Here is a 25,111-nt window from a genome sequence, read left to right on the forward strand (position 1 = left end):
ATCTCATCTGGTAATGGAAACAGGACCCATCTGTTATGTATTGTGTTTCATGCAAAGCTTAAAAAAAAAAATTGACAAACAAGGTGTATGCAATCTAGTCAGAAAAAGCCAGAATATTTAAAAAAAAGTGTATAGCACTCAGAGTCCAATAATAATTATAAAACTGGATTCCGTCCTTCCTTTTGTTTTAAACCCACTCTCACATCCAGTCCTGTTATGACACGGGTTGCTTGGAGCACAGTCATCCATTCCCACGTACTCATAGGCCCATTGTAATATTATATTGATTGCATTCAGCACAACTTGCCCGTTTCCCCACTCATCATTTATTTAGCTTTTCTTCTATTTTGTGGCCCATTATCCAAAATCTCCTTGTTTATCCACCCCCTTAATCTCTCTCTCTCTCTAGGCTGCATCTCCACTATCCACTCATCATACCCCACCCCGCAATTCCGCTTGGGCTTCCTAGCTATTACAAAAGGTTCTGACAGCATGGACTAGTTGGACCAAAGGATCTGTTTCTGTGCTGTATGACTCTAGGACTATGAAGAGTAACCAGAACATTAACTCTGCTTTTTCCACCCCCTAACAGATGCTGCTAGACCTGCTGATTTTCTCCAGCAAAATTAGTTTCTTCTTACAACAGGAAGATCATTTGATAGATTTTTTTTTAAAATAAAGAGGGAGACAGTAGACTCTGTAGTGAATTCCATTCCAAGTGCATTGTGTGGACAAAGTAGCTATCAAATAACTAACCAGAATGCCACCAGATGTGGATTTCTGACCTTTGAACCTTAATGTCCAACAACATACCTAATTGGAAAATAAGTTCAATTTGGACACGTTCAAGTGGTAGCTGCTTTCAGTAATTATTTTCATGAAATTCAATAAATATTTACTCCACAACCCTTTGCCATTCATTCATGTGTCATATAAAAAGCTGTTATGTTCAAGCATGTGTTGTCCTGTTAAGGACTGAGCATGCTTAGCACAGTAATCAGAGTCAGTTTGTTTTAATAGGTTGCAACCAGGTTTATCTATACATATAGAAAAGTAAAATAACAGACTTCATAAGATTTGACTAAGTAGTATTTCACCATAAAATTCAGCACAGTGAAACCTCAGACAATTTAAAGAAGCGCATTTGCTTTCTTCCTCCAATATACCAGCAGGATTACAGTAGAGATATACAGCACAGAAACTAACCTATCGGACCAACTTGTCCATGCTAACTAGATATCCTACAGAAATCTAGTCCCATTTGCCAGCATTTGGCCCATATCCCGCTAAACCATTCTTATTTATATAACCATCCAGATGCCTTTTAAATATTGTTATTGTATCAGCCTCCACCACTTCCTCTGGCAGCTCATTCCACACACACTCCATCCTTTACATGAAAAAGTTGCCCCTTCGGTCCCTTTCATATCTTTCCCCTCTCACCTTAGACCTATGCCCTCTACTTTTGGGCTCCCCCCACCCTGGGAAAGAGACCTTGGCTATTTACCCTATCCATGCCCCTCAATTTTATAAACTTCTATAAAGCCACCCCTCAGCCTCTGACACTCCAGAAAAAAAAAGATAGCCCCAATCTATTCAGCCTCTGCCCATAGCTCAGACCCTCCCTGGCAACATCCTTCCAAGTCTTTCCTGAACCCTTTCAAGTTTCACAACACCCTTCTTATAGCAGGGAGGCCAGAACCGCACACAGTATTCCAACAATGGCCTAACCAATGTCCTGTACAGCTGCAACATGACCACCCAACTTCTAAACTCAATGCACTGACTAATAAAGGCAAGCATACTAAACTCCTCCTTCACTATCCTGTCTACCTGTGGCTCCACTTTCTAGGAACTATAAACATGCACTCCAAGGTCTTTGTTCAGGAACGCTCCCCAGGACCTTACTGTTAAGGTGTACAAGCCCTGCCCTGGTTTTCCTTTGCAAAATGCAGCACCTCATCTATATTTATCCACACAAAACAAAAATCTATAGATATGACTTTAGTATCTTAGACCAAGGTTAAGAACATACTAGCAATATGTAACCCTGTATCTTTTTAACGATAGCATTAAATATAGAATGCCAATCACAATAGAGTAAATTTCAAAACAATTTTTAAAACTAACAATTCATTATTATGGAGCAAGTATTTTGGAAAGCAGTAATGATTTTGAATATTTTGGATGAGCACAGTAGAGAGGACATACAGCATTGCTATGGGTTTAGAAGTCAGAAGGGAGTTAAGGCCATTTAGCCACTAAAGAGATAGTTTTGCAATTAGCCAGCCGGTCTCTGAAGAACCAATGGCATTCTCCAATTGGTTATTGGCTTGACAGCAGCACTCCGCAAGCGTGTGGCAAAAAAAAAACAAAAAACAGGTGGCACTGGAACTACTAGTGCCAGTGCAGGGACTGAATTCATACTTGCTTACTTCAGTGTGCATCACGCTGTAGCCAGATTAACCGATTTCCAACCCCTATGCCCACTTGAAGGGCTATTAAAGAACACGCAACAATTGAACCATCTCAGTTGGAGAAATGAAAACAAACATAGAACCACAATAGTGTGGTAGCAGGCCATTTGGCCCATCGAGTCCACATCAACTCTCCAAAAAGCATTCACCCACTTCTACCCTGTCCCTGTCACCCTACATTTCCCATGGCGGATCCACCTAGCTTGCACAACCCTGGATACTATGGGCAATTTAGCATGGCCAATCCATCTAACCTGCACATCTTTGGACTGTGCAGGGAAATCAGAGCACCTGGAAGAAACCCACACAGACACAGGGAGAATGTGCAAACTCCATACAGACAGACAGTCACCTGAAGCTATAATTAGACCTGGGTCCCTGGCACACTGAGGCAACATGCCAAGCAAGTGTTGAAAATGACCACAAAAAATCCTAGATAATGTCTACTTGGTTCTCAATAAATTTCCCCAGACATTCTTGATCTGTGGTGAAGTCGTGTCTTGCTATCTAATCTAAACTATTTCAATCATTTCAAAAAAATACAGCTCTGAACCCAAGATTTCACTTCAACTATTTCATCACTAAATATACATAAAAATGAACAGCAACTCCCTCCCAAATTTTGTTTTTTTTTAAAAAAAAACCTCTTGTCTAGAGATAGATTTTTTTTTATAAAAAGAAGTCATTCCTTAGAAGCCATGCGTTACAGTTGGAACATTTTTGGTCTTTACTTACACAAGGTCCTCAATGCATTTTTCAGCTTCAGAGCATCCACAGTAACTCCAAGTGTGGCCTGACCATTGCATGCATAAGCTCAAAATAGCCTCAAACAACAAAAAAAAAAGCCACAGAAAAATCCGAGATCCACAAAACAAAAAAAGTATTCTCCTGTTTTAAAACATATGCTGTTGTCGTGATAGATATTCTCCTGAAAGAATGCGTTACGTTTATGCTGTTTATTTACATTGGTAATGATCCAAATCACAAAGTGATACTTGAATTAGACTCAATTACAATAATGGAAATTGGATTCACCTATCCAAATTACAGATTGTACTTCCCTAATCCAGCGGCCTCTGGTGGTTCACACTTGCAGCATGGTTCCAGTTCCAGTCTATGTAAAGTCACTACTTAGGTCTAGGTCATGGTGTGCACATGTCCAGTCTGCACTTGCGTTTATTTTAGTGAAGTGCTCCTGTTGCTGGAGTAACTAAGATAGTACTACGTTGATAAAAATAACTTAGTTTTGTTACTTACAGCTGCTTATGGGAAGCAGAAATTCAATGCTTGAACTTCACACAGGAAGAAATCACTGATGCAGTCTACAAATTCCTGACTAACCCTGTAAGTGTCCTCCCACAGCCTAGTAATGGCCTGGTCCAAAAGTTGCTAGGTTACAGACATACAAAGAAACTGCATAAAAGTGGCGCATTAAGTTTGGAAATAACGTTAACTGGTTCAACTTGACCCTCACTCCATCTATACAAAATAATCTAACATACTTTCCGCCCCTATCAAGATATTTAAAGAGATCACTTCTGCCTCTGCTCCAAGTTATTGCCATGATGTACACACAGTTTCCACAATCTTTTAGTCACGATGATCTGGATGGTAAGTGTCTCACTTCATAGACACAATTAGTTTGAAATATGAACAAAAAAAGTTTTACTTGCTTAAAGGAATCAGTACGCCATAATCCTTGATATTTGCATTTGGAGCCTGTAAGGTGGCACTGGCAACACACACGCGCGCACACTGGAAGCATCTTGTAAGTTTAGTGCTTCCTGATGTTATCCTCCAACTAATTTTCATTGCAATCCGCCTCACAAAACTCTGTACCCATATTTTCCATTACCAGCCAATGTGTCAAGTTAAAGTTGACTTTACAACCTTGGGATGCCATTTGAGCACCTCACATCCACAAAGACTGTTTAGTTGTTCCTCCCAAACATTCAATCTCTCAGCTCTAGTCTAGGCTACCAGCTGTTGAAATCATCTCCCATATTCTTATCATCATCTCCAGATTCATATATTCCAATATTCTACAAGCTGATCTTCCACTTGCCAGCTTCACCAGATCTCTGCTACATGCAATGTAGCAATAATTATTCTTCTCAGCAAGCACATTATCTCAATGCTCACCAATGTACATTGCAGCAAGTGTCAAAACATCTAATTGTTCATCATCATCTTTATTCTGCGTTCATCTCTAGTCTCCTCCAGTTCTAGAAGCATTGAAGAACACTACTTTCCTAACACATCTCTAAAGCAACATCTCACATTCAACCATCTAGGCCTGAAGACTAATCCTATTCTAGTATCTCTCCTTAAAACAAAAATCACCCAAGGCCATATGGGTAGAAATAAAGAGTAAAAGGTGAAATTACTCTGGATGGGGTTATATTATAGGCCTCTCAAAAGCCAGAAGGAAGATAGAGGGATAGATATGTCAACAGATCATGGAAAGATGCAAGAACAACATGGTTGTTGTGGTGGGTAAGTTTAGCTTCCCTAATATAGACCAGGACTCCCTTAGTTCCATGAGCTTAGATGCAGGCAAATTTGTTAGGTGCATCCAGAAAGGTTTCTTGAAACAATATATAGATAGTCCAACTAGCGACGGGGCCATACAGACCTTGCATTGGGAACGAGTCTAGCCATGTGATCGAAGTTTCAGTGTGGGAGCATTGATCATAATTCTGCAAGTTTTAGGATAGTTATGGATGAGAATCAGACTGGTGAAGGTGCTGAGTTGCAGGAAAGCTAATTACATTAGGCAGTAACTGGAGAAATTAAAGTGGGGGTGGCTGTTTGGGGGCAAGTCCACATTTGACGTATGGGAGTCTTTTAAAAGCCAGTTGCAGAGTTTAGGACTATCATGTTTCTATGAGAATGAAAGATAAGGATGGCAAGATTCAGGAACCTTGGATGACAAGAGACATTGAAAGTACAGTCAAAAGGGGAAAAAAAGGAAGCATGTGTAAGGTTTAGGAAACTGAAATCCATCCAGACTTTTGAGGAATAAGAAGAAGCAGGAAAACTTAAACATGCAATTAGGAGGGCTATGAAATGTCTTTGGCAAGTAGAATTAATTAATCACAAGGCATTTTATACATATATCAGGAACAAGAGGGTAAATGAGGAAAGGGTGGATTCAATCAAGGATAAATAAGAGAATGTGTGTGCAGCCGGAGGAAGTGGGTTAGGTCTTTAATGAGTATGGTGCATTTGGTATTCAACAAAGGTCACGGATGATAGTATGGTTAGGGAGAGATTATGTTGACATTTTAGGGCATGTTAATATTAAGGGGGTGGCATTTGGTGCCTTGAAAATCATGAAAATAAATTCCCCAGGGCCTGATGGGCTCTATTCCGGGATACTGAGGGAGGCAAGGAAGGAGATTACTGGGGCCTGGACAACAAAGTCCAAGAAAAATGGAGAATAGCTAATGTTGTTCCTTTGTTTAAGAAGGGAAACACAGATAATCCAGGAAGTTATAGGCCAGTGAGTAGGGAATCAACAGTAGGAAAATTATTGGAGAAGATTCTTAGGGACAGGATTTACTTGCTTTGGAAAGATTGGACCTAATACAAATAGTCAGCATGCCTTTGTGCGGGGTGGGGTGGTGGTGGTGAGGTCTGGTCTCAAATTTAATTGAGCTTTTCGGGGCAAGCAAAGAGGACGACTGAGGAAGGGAGGACAGTCAACACGGACTTTACTAAGACATTTGACTAGGTCCCTCAGTAGTCTGGTCGACAGAATCAAGTCGCATGCAATCCACAGTGAGTTAATAAGTTGGACACAAAATTGGCTTGAACGTAGAAGACACAGGGCAGTTGTGGAAGTTTCAGGTCTTTCCGACTTTCCTGCTCCTCTGATGCTGCCTAGCCTGCTGCAGTTGTGGAAGATGTTTTCATGACTGGAGGTCTGTGTCCAATGGTCCACAAGGAATAGTGCTGAGCCCTCTTGTTTAATATAAAAATGTTAGTGGTCTGATTAGTAATTTTCCAGATGACATAAAAATTGGTGCTGTTGTGGCCAGTGAGGAAGGTTATCAAAGCATATAGCAGAGTATAGATCAGTTGGATAGTTGGGCAGAGAAACAACAGCTGGAGTTTAATCTGAATAAAAGTGTTAAGGTGATGCACTTTGGGAAGTCAAATGTAAGAGGAAACTATAACAGTAAATGGCAGGACTCTCAGGAACATTGATATACAGGGGGATCTTGGGGTCCAAGTCCACAGCTTCCTGGAAGTGGCCACACAAGTGGATAAGACGGTAAAGAAGGCATATAGCATGCTTGCCTTCATTGGTAGGGGCACCGAGTATAAAAGTTGGCAAGTTACATTGCAGCCATTTAAAACTTAAGTTAGCGTGCAGTTCTGGTTGCCACACTATAGGAAGGATATGGAAGTTTTGGAGAGGGTGTTGAAGAGATTTACCAGGAATGTTGTCTGGATTGGAGCGTATTAGCTACAAGGACAGGTTGGGCTAACTTGGATTGTTTTCGCTGGAGCAGAGGGAGCAACTTAATATAAGCAAATAAAATTAGGGGACATAGGAATAGGTTGGAAGTGTCAAACAGTAGCAGGGACACGCTTAAGATGAAAAGACAAAAGTTTAAAAAAAACAGGGTGGCACAGTGGTTAACACTGCTGCCTCACAGTTCCAGGGACCCGAGTTCAATTCCACCCTTGGGCAACTGTCTGTGTGGAGTTTGCACATTCTCGCCGTGTCTGCGTGGGTTTCCTCCAGGTGCTCCGGTTTCCTTCCACAGTCCAAAGATATGCAGGCTAGGTGGATTGGCCATGCTAAACTGTCTGTAGTGCTCAGAGATGTATAGATTAGGTGGGTTATTGGGGGGGGGAAAATGGGTCTGAGTGGGATGCTCTGAGGGTCAGTGTGGACTTGTTGGGCCAAAGGGCCTGTTTCCATACTGTAGGGATTCTATGATACATGCGAGGGAAGTTTTTTTTTAAAAGAAACACAGAGGGTGCTAGGTGCCGGTGCCAGGTGCCAGGAACGCACAGCCAGGAGAGGCAGCAGAAGTACGTACAATAGCAATGTTTAAAGTGGCATTTAAAACAAACACATGAACAGGCAGATACAGATAACATGTAGGCAAATGTGACTAGTTTAGAATAGCATCATAGTCAGCACAGACTTATTAGGCCAAAGGGTCTGCTCCTATGCTGTACTATTCTATTCTTTAATGTTCTGTGTCTGTTTAGTGACCCTACTTTTACTAGAACGTTGTTTTGCCTTTGGATATTTTCCTACATTCAAGAAGGTGAACGTAAAGGGAAATTCTGGTGACCAATAGTTTCTTTTATTGCATTGTTCTCAAGTTGGTAATAAATAACAAATGCTGTAAAAGGCATATAGTTTTTTTTTCCCCATTAAAACACTCGTTTTAAAAAGTTGGATATAAACATCATTTCAAAAATAGAAAGTAAAATAGCTGCCAGTATTTTATAAATACTATTACTAGCTTATTCCAGACCACATCCATTTTCAAAGAATGACAAATCTTCCTTTGTGCCATTTCATTAGTTGCAAGCGTTAGAACTGCATCTACAGCGGATTCAAAATTGTCAAAAAAAAAATCATCCAGTTCTAGTTACTGGACTGCATCGTGGTTTCAATATAAGCTCAAGCACTTTAGCAATCACATGATATTTAGATAATTATATTACACAAAATTAAGTTTTAAGCCTCTACGATCAGTTTTGTCCAATTGTACACGGTTACAAGTACCATAAAAATTGTATTCTTCCCCCTATCAGTTGGTAAAATTTAAACAACTTAAAAAAAAATTGGTATTTTGATTTAACTACATGAGTGGCCTTGGGTATCAGGTCAGTACTGTACAGTGTAACTTGATTCTGGACCAATTTAAGTTTTAAAAAAAAACTTAAATCAGAACCAATTACAATAGGTTTATTCTGAGAACTTATTTCATGTGCTAGATATAACAAAACTCTAAAGTTTAAAGTTTTATGTTTCAATGTATACCAAGTCTATACAGGAAATCTCAACTGGCAAACTGCCTTTAGCTAAGCTGGAACCAAATCAAAATATACCATTAAAAACTCGACCCATCAATAAATTTCAAAGAACTGATTTTAACATGCAACATAAATACAATCTTATACGTTTCATAACTCGCTAGCAATGCTGAACTATAACCTCACCAGCAAGTTAGCTTATCTATAAATTCTTCCAAAATGAAATGTTTCTTTCATCCAAGTAGTGCACTCACAATCACATGCATTCATAAACAATACTTCCTAATCAAATCAGTTTTCCATTATTCAAGTCATTACCAATCACCCCCCCCTTCCTGGGACAAGGTTGTTGTTATCAGCAACTAACATCGGAGACTGAACTTTCCTAGTGTATACAGCATGCGTATTTGTTGCATTTACGATTTGAACTATTCAAGAAACCCCTGGGTTTTCATTGTAGTACAATCGCAGAAAATAATGTCACTATTTTAAAATAATTAAGACTCAAGTATATCAATGCTCACTTGAGTTGAAGCAACCGACAACCTGTTGTGTGCTCAAGATAATCTTTTTTGTAATAGTACCAATAAAGGAACTCAAACGGTAACAGGATAGCACTTCACAAACAATATTAGTACAGCCATATGGCGGGGGGGGGGACGTGGGTGGAAAGCAGACAAACGATGAGTTTCTTTTGGTAACACCTGGTTCAAAAGGACGTGATTTCAGAAGAATAACAGTTGTAGGGAGTATGGTTTTTCCTTTTAACTCAATTAAACGTGCACCTTTTAAAAGAAAGAATCTAGTAACGTGTCTCAAAGAACTTAAGCAACTTTGACACAAGTAATCCTGCAAGTTTCTTTCACATGCTGCAAAGTCATCTTTAGAAGCATAAAGTGAAAAACGATACAAGTTAGTACTCTATAGCCTCCAGTGAAACGAAAGAGAGAAAAAATGTTCAAATGTGTTTCCTTTGAAGAGACTTTGTTGCTTACCCGGGAGATAGTTAGGGGCTGACTATAGTCTTTGCCCCCTACTAATCTAAAGCCCCAAGGTGACGGTCCGTAAAGGGTCACAGGATGTGGCATTTTTAAACTGCAACTGTCGCTCCAGAAGACACTTGAAACAAACTCGTTGACTCCCAGTAAGAGTGAAAGCTGCAGCAATCTAAATCTAACTCTCTCTCTCTCTGCCCTGCCTTTAAATTCAGTGCTTCCACATTACATCATCTCCTTCACCCCGCACCACTCAGAACAAAGACCCGCAGACGGTCACGTGCCCTTGACTGACAGCTCGGCCGTCCCGTTGCCAGGCGACCAGCTCTGGGGACCATCCCTTCCACGCAGGTGTAAACACCCGCAAGACACCCTGGGAATTGTAGTTCTACCAAGAGCATCTGCCTGTCTCCCAGAACCGCAGACACCACCCACATAACCCTCTGACAATCCCAATCCCTGTTAGCCTCTCAAATAACTGCCTCACAACTCTCCTCCCAGAGCTGCAGACACCTCCCGCATAACCCTTTTACAATCCCAATCCTAAACAACTTCCTCACAACTTCCCTCTCTTTATATCAGCAGAGTAGGTGGAGGAGTCATTGCGCCCATTGACAGAAGCTTGCAAAGCCAGAGAACATAATTATAAAGTAATTGGCACTGATACAAAGGCAAAAATGACTGCAGATACTGGAAATTTCTGTAGAGGTGAGTAGAATCAATGTTTCAGGTCAATCATCTTGCATCAGAGCTGCCAATCAGTGAAGATGCTGCCTGAACTGCTGAGATTTTTCAGCTTTTATGTTCCTCATTACAGTCTTCAAGTGATTAGCATAAGAACTAAATGCAACATTAACTTGCAAACATAGAAATGAGAAGCAGAAGTAGGCCACTTGGCCCCTCGACGTGAGTTTTTTTTATGCAGTGATTGGTTACAACCTTCACCGTATTGCCTGAAATTATGGTAGAGGCAAATTCAATTGTGGTTTTCACAAGGGAATTAAATAACATGGAAAGGAAAGACTGCAAGGCAATAAGAACAACAGAAATGTGGAACTAAATAGTCTTTTTCTGTGCTGTAAATATTTTCTGATTCTAGGGACGCAGTTTTACAGCAGGACTGATGACAGGGGCGTTTGTAAAATGTCTTCTCAACATCAATCTGCCCATCCCTGTCTTCTCTCCTATTTTATGCCAGGGAGTGGAACCATTAGTTGGTTCACTTCCCCTTGGGTCCATTGATCCTCTTAAGCGGCAAGTTAATGGCCAGGGTCTAATCCCATCACTTCTGCTATTCAATCCATGGCACAGGCCAGGCAGGTAACCTGGCTACACAGACTGGTATTGGCAAGGTGGAGTCCCTCTTTTGGGGTTTCTAATGCCTAGAGGAGGTGGCCCCAGGGTCATACATTTGTGTAGCGCCCCCCCCACCTCCAGCCTCATAAATACAGTCTGCAAATTCCCTCAGTCCTCTCATTGGGGCTTTCCAGCTGGACCAACCAAAACCCCAGATTTACTTTACTCAGTTAGAGCTCCTGGACATCAGAGTGGCTGGCACTTCTATAAGATTGAACCTCCTCCCCGGATGTCAAATGTTAAATGAATGTAGAGTGGCCGGTATCAGCACAGATGCATTCCCTGTTAACTTGTCAATTGACAGCTGTCCAGAAAATCCTGCCCTTTTGTTCTGGTTTTACTGAATTTTTTGGAATTTGTTGCATTATTCAGGTAATGCAGAAAATAAATCAGTATATCAGGAAAGTTATAAGATCTCACAAAATAATGTATTTACATCTACAGTTGTCACATTTTAGTTGACTGCTAATATGGGAACTTGCAATTAAAATTATTTTATTGAAAAGGCAATGAACCTTGTAGGTGGCTTTTATAATTGTATCATAGAATCCCTACAGTGTGGAAGCAGTCCAGTCAGCCTATCAAGTCCACACCACCCCTCTGAAGAGCATCCCGCCCAGATCCACCACCCTACCCTATAACCTTGCATTTCCCATTGCTAACCTACCTAGCCTGCACATCCCTGAACACTATGGTCAATCCACTTAATCTGCACATTTTTGGACTGTGGGATGAAACTGGAGCGCCTGGAGGAAACCCACGCAGACATGGGGAGAAAATGCAAACTCCACACAGACAGTCACCTGAGGCTGAAATTGAACCTGGGTCCCTGGTGCAGGGAGGCAGCAGTACAACCACTCAGCCACCATGTTGCCCAAAATTGTTCTGTATGTATTTGATAGATGACTTTTAAAAAGTACAATTTCATTGTAAGATCAAATCAATTTGAGATCAGCAGGCCAAGCAGCATCAGAGGAGCAGGAAGGCTGACGTTTTGGGCCTAGACCCTTCTTCAGAAATGGGGGAGGGGAAGGGGGTTCTGAAATAAATAGGGAGAGAGGGGGAGGCGGATAGAAGATGGATAGAGGAGAAGATAGGTGGAGAGGAAACAGACAGGTCAAAGAGGCGGGGATGGAGCCAGTAAAGGTGAGTGTAGGTGGGGAGTTAGGGGGGGGATAGGTCAGTCCAGGGAGGATGGACAGATCAAGGGGGCGGGATAAGGTTAGTAGGTAGGAGATGGGGGTGGGGCTTGAAGTGGGAGGAGGGGATAGGTGGGAGGAAGAACAGGTTAGGGAAGCAGGGACAAGCTGGGCTGGTTTTGGGATGCGGTCGGGAGAAGCTTGTGAAGTCCACATTGATACCATTGGGCTGCAGGGTTCCCAAGTGGAATATGAGTTGCTGTTCCTGCAACCTTCAGGTAGCATCGTTGTGGCACTGCAGGAGGCCCAGGATGGACATGTCATCTGAGGAATGGGAGGGGCAGTTGAAATGGTTCGCGACTGGGAGGTGCAGTTGTTTAGTGCAAACCGAGCATAGGTGTTCTGCAAAGCGGTCCCCAAGCCTCCGCTTGGTTTCCCCGATTGTAGAGGAGGCCACAACGGGAACAGCGGATGCAGTATACCACATTAGCAGATGTGCAGGTGAACATCTGCTTGGTATGGAAAGTCTTCTTGGGGCCTGGGATGGGGGTGAGGGGGGAGGTGTAGGGGCAGGTGTAGCACTTGCTGCGGTTGCAGGGAAAAGTGCCGGGTGTGGTGGGGCTGGAGGGGAGTGTGGAGCGGACAAGGGAGTCCCGGAGACAGTGGTCCCTCCGGAAAGCAGATAAGGGTGGGGAGGGAAAAATGTCTTTGGTGGTGAGGTCGGATTGCAGATGGCGGAAGTGTCGGAGGATGATGTTGCACATCTGCTAATGTGGTATACTGCATCCGCTGTTCCCGTTGTGGCCTCCTCTACATTGGGGAAACCAAGCGGAGGCATTTGTGGGATGGGGGCCTCAACGTCCACACGAGGCATAGTTTGGTATCACCAGATTGTGAGAGAATGAACTGAAGAGGAAAATCTACTTTACCCAATCTCCTTCAATTTACCTGAGGAAATGTACCTATTCATGACAAACAGGAGTGACCACCACACAGTGCTTATGGAGACAAAGTCATATCTTCATAATGATGATAGTCCATCTTCGCTATGCCAACTAGGATAAACTCTGGGAAGATCCAACAGCTGAAATTGGTCATTCTTGAGGTCAGTGGCCATTATTATCAGCAATATTGCATTCAACCATAAGCTGTAACGCAATAACTCGGCATATCCATTAGCCCAACATACCAATAAAACAAACGACCCTAGCTCAAGGAGGAGTAAGAAAGTATGCCAAAATCAGCATTAGACATATCTATAGTTAGAGGTTAATAAAATCATGAGGGGCATATATAGAGTGAATAGCCAAGGTCTTTTTCCTAAAGTGGGGCAGTCCAAAACTAAAAGACATAGGTTTGAGGTGACAGGGGAAAGATTTAAAAAGGACCTGAGGAGTAACTTTTTCAGGCAGAGGGTGGTTCGTGTATGGAATGAGCTGTCAGAGAAAGTGATAGAGGCAGGTACAATTACAACATTTAATAAATACCTGGATGGGCATATAAATAGGAAGGGTTTAGAGGGATATGGGCCAAATGCTGTCAAATGGGACTAGGTCAGATTGGGATGTCTATTTGGCGTGGATGAGTTGGACCTGAGGGTGTGTTTCCATGCTGTACGACTGTGTCTCTACAAATGGGTCATTTTTGCATGGCAGTCTGTGACTGGTCAGATATCACAAGGATCGGTACTTAAGTCACAGTTATTCACAATATATATCAACTCTTTGGAGCTTGAGGCTGATCGTAACATTTCCAAATTTGCATATGATACAAAGGCAAGTGGGAATGCTTCATGAATGGGCAAGAACATGGCCAATGGAATAAAATGTGGAAAAATATAATGTTTTCTACTTTGATAGGAGAAACAGATGAGCAAAGTAAGAACAAAAACAAAGTTGCTGGAAAAGCTCAGCAGGTCTGGCAGCATCTGTGGAGGAGAAAACAGAGTTAACGTTTCGGGTCCGGAGACCCTTCCTTAGAAGGGACCCTTCCTCAGAAGCAAAGTAAGAGTTTGGAAAGTGTAGATGTAGAAAGTGTAGTCCTTGTTGATAAGTCATTGAAGGCTAACATGCTGGTGCAAGGGTAATGGAATGTTAGCTTTTATTGCAAGTGAATTTGAGCACAGGACTAGTGACGTCTTGCTTTAATTATGTAAGTGCTTGGTTAGACCACACCTGGAGTACTGTGTGCAGTTTTAGTTTCCTTATCTCAGGGAAGATATTATTGCCATAGAGAATGGAACAGAAGTTCATCAAACCCATTTCCAGGATGGTGGGACCATCTTATGAATAGAGATTGTGCAAATAGGGCTTAAATTTCTCTAGGTTAGGAAGTTACTGCTCATATAAGCACCTAGTAACTTCTCAAAACCTTTCAACCATCTACAAGATTCAAGACTGAAGAGTGATGAAATTCTGCCTGCTTGCTAGGATGTATTATCCCAAAAGCACTCAAGAAGCTTGATGCCATTCAGAAAGAGCAACCTCTTTAATTGTACCAAATCCAAACCTTAAAAACCAGTGAATTTCGGGTGCAGTATATACTTTGGACAAGATACATTCACCAAAGCTTCATCACCAGCATCTTCAAAAACTGCAATCTCTACCACCGTGAAGAATGAAAGCAGCCAATGTATGGGAATGCCATCATTTATAGGTCTACCCTCCAATCACATATCATCCAGTTACGAAGATTATCATGTTATCATGGTTTGGAACTACGTTTCTGATTTATTATAAAGTGGAGAATTGAAGTTGATCTATGACCTATTCAAAATTCAACACAACAACAACCTTAGTGGCTTGTTTATCAAAGGTTAAAGGGGGACCTAGATTGCTTTACTTGGAAGAAGGTGCAGAATGTTCACACCTTCAATCAGTGATCCTGGCAGCTGTGCTGAAGACACATAGACTGTTAAGGATGGACTTTTGCAACCTAAGTGGGTAGCTTGATTCAGGAATTTCCTGACTTGGCACACTCGCCTTGGTTTACAGGGTCCATTAAATATAATTTTCACCATAGGGGAGTTGGGAACAGGATCACTTTAGGCCTGCTAATCCCAGAAGCAAATCTGAGACAGCCATCAAGGAAGGCAAGTGCCAATGTAAGATTGTTACAAGACCTACCTCAGTTCTCTGAGATTTCAGCCCAATCTTTATAGAAACGTCTGGCTTCTGTCAGACCTGAATACCACCTCTCTTTGCCTTTGTTGACATTTCTCCAAGTTCGTTCAGAAATTAAAGGTTATCTAGATGTAAAAAGCAAAGGGAAGCAAGCTACTGGGAGTTGAGTACCTTTGGACTAAGTGCATTTTTTTAAAAAAACTTGATTTCTGTCTCCAACTTTAGACTTGACAGTTCAATAATCTATCATTGAGCAAGTTCCTAGTAATAGGCAGAATATGGAAGAGAGTTTATTCATCAAATTACCTTCCTCGGTGTCTAGGCATGCTCGAGTCCTAAGATATGCTGCTAGCTTAAATTTATATCCTATCATTCCTTAGCTTCGTACATTAATATCAATATGTTATGCAGTGAGACTGAGTTGTCATATAAACCATTTTTTAATAAAGCTGAACATTTAGTCTTCTGACCTATATTAGCTGAAGTGTAGATTGTTTGTCACACTTTATTTGTAATAGAGTGTAATTTATGAGAAAATGCTGTACACTTCTAATTTCCAGAATAAATACACTTACCTTACACTTTACCATGAAATACTCTAAAAAAATTATTCATTATTCTCTGTCAATAGTTGTACACTTTTTTTTAGTTTCTAAGAATTATTTGTCCAACTATATTCAGTAATTTTCATGGTTCAGTGAGGATTATAAATATAAAATGTCAAACCGTTACTTGGATAGCTATTAACTTCAGACCAGTACCAGCAGTGAGATTTTATGAGCACTGACTGAGACAGATTCCAATCCATTTTAAACACAGGGACCTCTGTTTGTTTTCAAAAGAATGAGACACAAAGCAGCATGTTATGTTTTCAGTCAAAAAGTTGTGCTTGAAAAGACAAGAGACATAGCAGAACAGTGTCTAGGTCACTGGCATGCATCTAATCAAATATATTAGATTTAGTACATGAGATAAACCCTCCGGTTGCCATTTTCTGATTTAATGTTATTTTAATGCCAGTGTCACCTCATCTACTTTAAAAAGTTAAAGCTGGTGTTAAAATAAAGTTGATGGAAATTTATTTTTATATATTAAACTTAAATTTAAGAAACCGGCTTCATAATTTATAATACATAATTTAAGAAATGTAATGGCTAAGGTCCCTGTTGGTTCACTGGGTAAATTCACTACATACTTTTGCACTGATGCCCAACAAGAAAACCCTAGGCTTGATTCATGTTCAAAGTTGAGTTATTTATTGGCCAGATGATTCTAAGCAGAGTTGGAGAGGGTTTGGAAAACAGCAAGGGTTCCTTTTATTTTTACCATTCAATGACCTACGTGAGAATGTGTTTTTGTTTCTTTCATGCATGAGAAGCAGCCAGACCCATTTTATTACCCATCATCCTTTGTCTATAGAAGGTAATGAGCACTATTTTTGAACTGCTGCTGGCATTTTATTTGTATGGAAAGTCGAGAATGCCATTAATACAGTATGAAAATCAATGGTATGTCAACTGCAGCTCCATTAGCAACACTCACGTCTGAGTTAGAAGCTTGTAAGTTCAAGGACTTAAGCCCAAAATCAAGCCTTGTACTTCGGTGAAGAACTGAGGAAGCAATATACTATTGGAAATGCCATCTTCATATGACATGTTAAACTGTGGTTCCCTCTGTCCACTCAGGTGGCGATAAAAGGTTTGATGGCACTATTTTGAGAAAGGATTGGGGAATTTTGCCTAGTGTCCTCTCCAATAATTAAATTTCAATAACCATTGCAAAATCAACATTTTTGGTTGCTATTACAGTGCTTCTTAAGGGAGCTTGCTGTGTCATGTTTGAAAATCTGAGAGGCATAGTCCTTAGCTGAGTGAAGAGGGTCTCTGGTCAGTAAGGAGGGGGCCACTATACTCAGTCCAGAGGGTTGGCCATAGTCAGTTGGGCACATGGTGTGATCAGGGGATCCATGTCCTTGCAGTCCAGGTATTGAGCCACGATCAGTCCTGCAGGTCAGGTATAACTAGTCCAGCGAGTCCATGTTAGTCAACAAAGCAGCTGGAGTAACATCAATCATGTCCTCACATGTCAGTCTTGAAGATGGGCCACGGTAAGTCCTGACGTTTCATTAGTAATTGTCAAGTCAGGTTATTAAGGGGTCAGGCTATCCTGTGCTGAGGAAAGTAGGAAACACACACATTCGGATTAGAGCCATTACGCTGGGATGGAGTGGAGATATTGAATGTGAAAATCCCAACTTCAACTACAAGCGTTGAATCAGATACAGTATGGGGACGGTACAGGGTAGTGAGAGAGTGGGGATTGATAAGCCAACATGGCCCTGGCTTCAGTGGGTGATGGGATGGCAGTGGATAACTTTAGTGGCCATGGCTGTCCATGTTCCTTCTCATGTTCCCTGCAGCTGTTTGAATCTCTGTGGTCTGTGCATAGCAGCAAATGCTGAAACTGGAAGTAAATGCACCTGCATGGCAATCATCATGTGTGCAGAACACTCTGAGGGGCTAAGCAACTGAGAGAATGTTGATGATAATGCAGCAGGCCAGCAGCTGCGAGGGTAAAAAGAGGCATTAATATGACCAGACATTGTGCGGGGTTCCCCAATTCATTATGGTTCCAGACCGGATTCCCCAAACTTTTATGATCCCAGGTGAAGAAGGATAAACTAGCTCCCTTTCTTTATTCATCCATTCTTTATTCTCCCACCCCCTCAATATATTTGCAACAAGATTAATTTAAAAATGAGGTAACCGGTGACTTTGACTTTGGTAGTTGCAGAGTCAGTTTCACAATCCTTAATTTTGCAGATTGTTTGAGAGTCATTAGTTCTGATTCCTTTTTACTGTGGTTAAATTCCAGTATTCAGGGCAGAGAGAGTCCTTTTGTGGTCCTCCTTCCTTTTGTCTGGCTTGTTGTACTCAGTGAGAGAGGGTTTTCCTGTACTGGTGACACAGACATGACAAGGGATTAGTTCTTAGTCTGTGACCTTCACAGCTAACCTGTGACCCCAGGCTAGGATACATGAGAACGTTCAGCCTCGTTAGTATTTTCCAGTAGATTTGATACTGGCTTTTTGACACTTATCCTTGTATATACTTCAAAGGGGAAAAACACAAAATCTGCCTGTAATTTGAAGATAATCAGCAAGGTGGTTTGCTGTTGAGCAGGGGGTTGTCAGCCCCTTGTTATCTTTGTTGTCATAAGAAATCACAGTCCAGTCTGTTTTGACTTGTCTTCTGTCTTCTTTGTTGTTTGATGTTTCCTTCACAACTGTAGGTGTAACATTCCATGAGAATCTCTCTTTCTCTTCAGACAGTCACTTAGTTTACAACAATAGCCATTTTTGGCTGCATCAGCCCAAAAAAAAATCATAGTTTGGAATTACAAGTTTATAATGTCCACAATACTCGAGGGTTTGGCCCACGGTCATGACAATATTCATCGTTAAATAAAAGGGTTGTATGTATAGTTGACAGGGACAACCACATTAAGGGCATAATAACATTTTAGGGAGAGGAAATCTTGCCTTTCAGATGGACCCTGGATCTCACCCACAGAAGCATGCCTTGGATAAACTACCATTTTCCACCAGTTTTGAAACATGCAATAATAATGAAAAATAGTTATACTCACAGTGGACAGAGCAAATTTCCTTTATTTTCTGGGCTGGATGCTGCACCTATGGGTGATTTAAGGGACCATTAGTTTACTCAGCCTAATGATGACACACCCTCTGTCAAATCACTCTGCATATGGATCTCATGCACTGACCAACAACGTACATTACAAATTTTGGCCACAAGCAATCATGTCCTTCCCTAAAGGACATTAGTGAACCAGTTGGGTTTTTCCCCCAACAATCAACAATGGATTTATGGTCATCATTAGATTCTCAATTCCAGATATTTCATTGAATTCACATTCCACCATCTGCCATGGCGACATTCAGACCCAGGTCCCTAGAACGTTATCGGGATCTCTGGATTAACAGTCCAGTGACAATACCACTAGGCCATTGCCTCCCTGTAGTTACTACTTGTTCCAATAGTTGTTTACCATGCTTTCCATTGGTGCCAGGTTACTTGCTTCAAAACTGCAGCCACCCTTTCAAATGCTAATTTTTAAAATGGCTTTTTCTCATTTCAGTCCATAGCTTTGTTAAAGAAAAACACAATAAAAAGACAGCCTTTAAACTGTAATTTCCTCCAGATGACTGAAACTCTGTACCAGTGCAGACTAAGGACATATAATTGAACTGTGAATCTGCTGTGAAAGAATTTGCACTCTGAAAGACTGGGTGGCCATCTCTTCCCAGTAACCATCAAGTTAACAGGTTAATTTTTACGTGAATGGTATATCCCCAGGATCCAGTGGGGACCTGTGCAAAATCTCCCAATGTACAAATGTATTAAGAATGTTACAAATGTATTAAGAATATGACAATGAAATTTCACACCATTTTATCTCTTTACCCAATGGCAATATCAGTGTGGCAAGCTGAGCAGTGGGCATTTCCTATATTTCTGGTTTCCATCAATGGAAATTATTTCTCATCTTGCAATTAATTGTTCAGAGTTGGGGAGGCAGTGATCTTTTCATCTGAAGCCTTCACACTATTATAGCCTTGAAATGCATACCCCCTGTTTTTCTAGCCTGCTTCAGGAGGGGGGCATTGACATCCATGTTGTTTTTACCTTATTCAGTTAACCTTCCTATAAATGATTGTGAGGAGAAGTACAACTTGACGTTATGTATCCTAGCTCTAGACTCTCCAGAAAAACCGAAACAGACTGTCTAGCAACCAATAACAACAAACATCATCTGAAGCAAATAAGTAATGACATTGATTCAAAATGGTTACTTTTAAAACTATGTAGTGAAATATCACAAGGACAATTTGAGAAGGGCACTCAATCCATTCTACACTACAATAATTACTAAATTGACTATGAGCATTATGGAACACCCTGAATTTGTGAAAAGAACCATTTAAGTGTCATTTATTTCCTTTCTTTCAATCACTTAGCAAAAACAAAGTGCATCCTGACAGTAAACCTAAGCTACTCTGTTACCAGTAGATATTCTATCCCCTTATAGACAGTCAAGGCTTAATCTAAAATTGTGCTCTGGTTTTACCTTTTCCTTTCTATTTATCATCATATGTCTGCTATCACATTCGGATTCATTCCTTGTAAAGCTGAAGAGTCTGATTCATTTCCTCATTTTTTATAATTAATTGCTGTAATGGTAGCAATCAGTTGTCATGTTCTTCATTATGCGTTGTTGAGGATTTGGAATTCTTTTTGGTGGCCAAAGTATACAGTATTCAAGAGTGGCCAACCAGTACACTTTAAAAGCCTTCAACGTGGTGAAAAGACCATGACACATTGGAGCAGAAGTAAGCCATTCAGCCCATTTGGTATGCCCTGCCATTCAATGAGATTATGGTTGATTTGATAATTCTCAACTCCACTCTCCTGCCTTTTACCATCACCTTGATTCCATCACTGATTAAAAATCAGACTACTTCAGCCTTGATTAAACGTAATGAACCAATATCAATAGCGCTCTGCCATAAAGAATTCTATAGATTTACCACCCTCTGAGAGAAGAAATTCTCCCTTGTCTCTTTCTCTTGATATTTATGCCCTTTGGTCCTAGATTTTCCCACAAGTGGAAGCAGCCTTTCCTCATCTACCCTGTCAAGTCCCATAAGAATCTTGTGTGTTTCAAAAGGGTTGTCTCTCTTTCTTCTAGATTCCAATGAGTGCAGATCCAACCTACAAAACCTCTTAATATTATTTGTAAGTCTACCCTCAAAGGTTATTTTCACCCTATCTATTTTTTTGGGTCATCTTTTGTTAGTTTGTAAAACTTTCTCAATCCTCCATATTACTACTGGTCTTTACCCTTTTTATGCTTTTTATTTCAACTGATTCTGGGATGTATAAGCATATGTGTTTCCCATCCTTGTGGCATTTTTGCAAACAGTTAGTGTATATTGGATAGCATTGGATTCATCAATGGTGGAGATTGAAATAGAGACTTAGGCAAGTCTGCACTTATGCTGGGCAAGCTGCAACCAAAGTTGTTACATGACAGCAAATGATCTATGTTTACAAGTTACTTATAATAATTAAAATCATGGATATATCAAATATTACTCCAATTCCTCTATTTCAGATGTTGCATGTAGAAAAAGTATAGCTTGTATAAACTAAATAAAACTTTATTAAGTTCACTTAAAAGAACAAAAAAAAGCAATGTGAGTAAAGAACCTAAAGCACAGAAGTTTTAAATTTTATCCAATTAGTACATCATATGAAAGCCAGTATGTACTTGGATAATGCCCTCTCATTTCTCAGTTATCTATATATCTGTATATGCATGATAACATTGAAATATGAAATTGTAGAGGCTTTGTGAATCTTATGAATGTATGAACTAGGAGCAGAAGGAGGCACTTCAATCCCTTGAGCCTATTCCCCCAAATAATATGATCATCTCAACCTCGATTCCATTTCCTTGCACACTCTCTGTAACCCTTTAGCATATTACTGATTAAAAATCTGTCTATCTCTTCCTTAAGTTTATTCAGTGACCCAGCATCCACTGCACTTTAAGGCAGTGAATTCCACAGATTCAGGAGCCTTGGAGAGAAGTAATTCCACCTCGGCTCTGTGTTAAAACTACTATCCCTTAGCCTAAAATGATGACGTCTCATCCTAGACTATTCCAACCAAATGCTGCATACACACTGTCTGGTACACAGAATGAAGATCCCTCCAAAATGCCTCATTACAACACGCGTATCTTTAATTGATCAACATGGTCCAAAAATTGTTCAGTATCTGAACTCTGTTTTAAGGTGCATGGTTCAAAATTAAAGATTGTTTACGCAAGTGCACTAAATAATGTAATTCTCACAGGATAGGCTTCCATGCCACAAATCCCAGGTTGACCATAAATCCCAGGCTCTTGGGTGAATTGTCTATTGTTTGATAACTGCTGCTTGTATGTTTGACTCCATTGATGGAGCCAAGCCTGGCTAAATATGTTCTGAATACAGCAAATGCTGGAGATCACAGCGGATCAGGCAGCACCCATGGAGAGAGAGCAAGCTAACATTTTGAGTCAAGATGACTCTTCATCAGAGCTCAATGTATTGACTACTTAACATTTTTTTACACACTCCAGTTGCCAATGCTGAATTGCTGCTCCAAAATCATTGTTTAAAGTAACTATTGAATTTATAATCAATTCCCATTCTTTTTCAGACTCTTTGCTAGCTAGCTTGACATCCTTTTATGCGGTTTAAATATCACATTTCCAGATTATTTACGGAGTCCATGTGAAGCTATAAATGTTAATAACTTTGGATGCATAAATGATGGAAGCAAACTTCTGAATACTATATATGAAAACATAACTTGTGGAGCTTTTATTGTTACTGTTGTTAGTGTTATTGTTACTGATTTGCTAATTATGCAGAAACTGATTGAAAACGGCAACAGTAGAAGAAAAGGTGAAATGTTGAAAAATCAGATTGAGCAATGCATCATTGCAGACAATGGTTATGCCAAAGTCCAGAAATTTGAACTCAATAGTGCATTCTGCATTCTGCTTTCACACAACATTTACAATGTGCTTCTGATAGGTGTACAATGCAAGTTAGTAAAGTTGAAAGTTGCACAACACTTTATAACTATGCTGTGTTTATAAATACTTTTAAAAGTATAGATGCTTTCTACCTTTTCAATACATATTTATTTATTATATTCTCCTGCAGTGGTTCTGTACATTTATAACTTTTTCGTCTGCTTCTTTGAAATTTCTTGTGCGATTTTATGTGATTTTCTTTCCGTTGATATACAGCAAGAAAATTCAGTACGTTATTAAAGAGTATTATCAAGTATTAAATGAAAGAAGCAAGCCATTCAGCCCAACAATTCCATTCTTTAAATCACATGAACATCTTCCACCCTTCTTCACCTAACCACATCAAAATATTTTCTGTTTCTTTTCCCCTGCTCTGTTTATCTAGTTCTCTCTTAAATGTGTCTACATAAGTTACTTTAATTACTCTATGTGGATGCAGTTTCTATATTTTAATTTGTTGGTAAATAAAGACATTTCCCCCAAATTCCATCTCGGATTTATTGTGACTGTTAATTTTATGATTCCGATATCAGGTCTTCTAAACAAGGAGAAATAACTTCTTTACCTCTGTCCTATCAAATCTTTAACAGTCCTAAAGTGTGATCTACCAGTCCACAACTCAGCCTTCTCTGTTTTGAAGAGCAGAACCCAACCAAATCAATCCTTCCCAACAGCTGGAATTTCTCCGTTCTGGTGTCAGCTCAAAAATCTTTTTGTTTAATCTCCTTGAATGTCCTTAGATTTTTTTACAGTATGGAGTCTAAGGCCTGAACTTCTGCTCCTGGGTCTGAAGCATGGAGATGAGACATTTCCCAGCTCTGCATACCTGACTTAAGATTTCCATTGTAGGTGACAGGGTTCTCTGTGAGTTTCAGGCAACTTTGGAATGACAGTACAGGCTGCTAGTTGTACCGAAGGGTTTCACAGAGTGTCTATGTTATTGCACTGGCAATTTGTTGCAGTTTAATAAAAAAAGAAGAAAGCAAAGGATATGTTGTTTCCACACAACTCTGCGTGCCCTTGGGCACACTTCTCATGTCATATTCAAACTAACATGTCATACCCCGTACTCACTCCCAATCAAATAATACCTTCTATGCCAACCTTTGCCACTCAGCCCTCAACTTGGCCTCGATGCTATCTATAACAAACTATGCCCCTCTACTCACGCTGTGGCCTTTTAGTCTCTATGTCAACTTAATGCTAGCTATGTCTTCTACCTACATCAACCTTTTGCCCTTATATCAACCATGCCAAATCTCCCAGTATCGAGAATGGGAAGCCAGATGTCAGGATTCATGTAGAGAATACATAAAGTAACATTTTCATATGCATTTCTAAGTGTGTATTACAGAATATAACAGTGTTCAAATAATGCAACTCTTATTACTTCTTCAAAGAATTCAGTGAAATTGCTCAAACACTACTTTTCCTTTTGAAAGAGACACTGATTATTCATTGAAGAAACTCAGCAGGTCTGGCAGCATCTATGGACAGTAAGCAGAGTTAACATTTCGAGTCCAGTAACCCATCTTCAACTTGAGTTTCTCCAACAATTTCTGTTCTTGTTTCAGTTTTTCAGCATCCACAATTCTTTGTTTTATTTTATTGATTATTCTTTATTATATTTTTATATTCTAGATTTTTAAAAATTACACCTTCAAATAAGGGTTCCATTATCTTCCTTACAACGAATATTAAACTAATTGGTCTATAGTTCTCTAGACCTTTTCCATCTCCTTTTTTTGAAATAAAGATAATATATTGGCCGTCTGCTAGTTATCTGACAACAATCCCTTTTCCATGATTTTATGTACATTCAACAACACACTCTATCTATTCCTAAATCTGGACCAGGATTTTTATCCTAAGCCTGATTAGTTTTGTTTTTGTCATTTATGTTTTTGTCGAATTTTTTACATTGTTTTGCATAACCCTTGATAATTCAATCTTAAGGTTTCTCTCAGCCTTCTAAGTTTTTATAATTTATTTGCTAACCCTATTTCAACCCCTCTTCTGTTGTTTGCATACCTACTGTAAGTCCTTAATGGTAGTTTAAATTTTGACTTTATAACTTTATCCATCCATGATGTACTATTACTGGCTAGTTTGTTCTTAACAATTTGATGGGATATATTCTCCTGAATTATAACAAAAACAAAGTTGCTGGAAAAGCTCAGCAAGTCTGGCAGCATCTGTGAAGGAAAAAACAGAGTTAACGTTTCAGGTCCAGTTCTGAGGAAGGGTCACCAGATCCAAACGTTAACTCTGTTTTTTCCTTCACAGATCCTTCCAGACCTGCTGAACTTTTCCAGCAACTTTGTTTTTGTTCCTGATTT

The 25,111-nt window shown here is 40.1% G+C and overlaps 1 protein-coding gene across 1 annotated transcript in view; it reads right to left on the bottom strand.

Annotated features, from left to right (window-relative positions):
- LOC109918571 (PDZ and LIM domain protein 4-like) overlaps window positions 1-9,696 on the bottom strand; it is a 107,229-nt gene extending 97,533 nt beyond the window's left edge. Inside the window, exon 1 of the mRNA XM_020518500.2 lies at window positions 9,482-9,696. Coding sequence (XP_020374089.1) covers window positions 9,482-9,574 — 93 coding nt within the window. The 5' untranslated portion in view covers window positions 9,575-9,696. The remainder of the gene's footprint in view (window positions 1-9,481) is intronic.
- Window positions 9,697-25,111: the final 15,415 nt, after the last annotated feature.

The sequence above is a fragment of the Rhincodon typus genome, chromosome 12 (genome assembly GCF_021869965.1).
Source record: "Rhincodon typus isolate 14 chromosome 12, sRhiTyp1.1, whole genome shotgun sequence".
NCBI lineage: Eukaryota > Metazoa > Chordata > Chondrichthyes > Orectolobiformes > Rhincodontidae > Rhincodon > Rhincodon typus.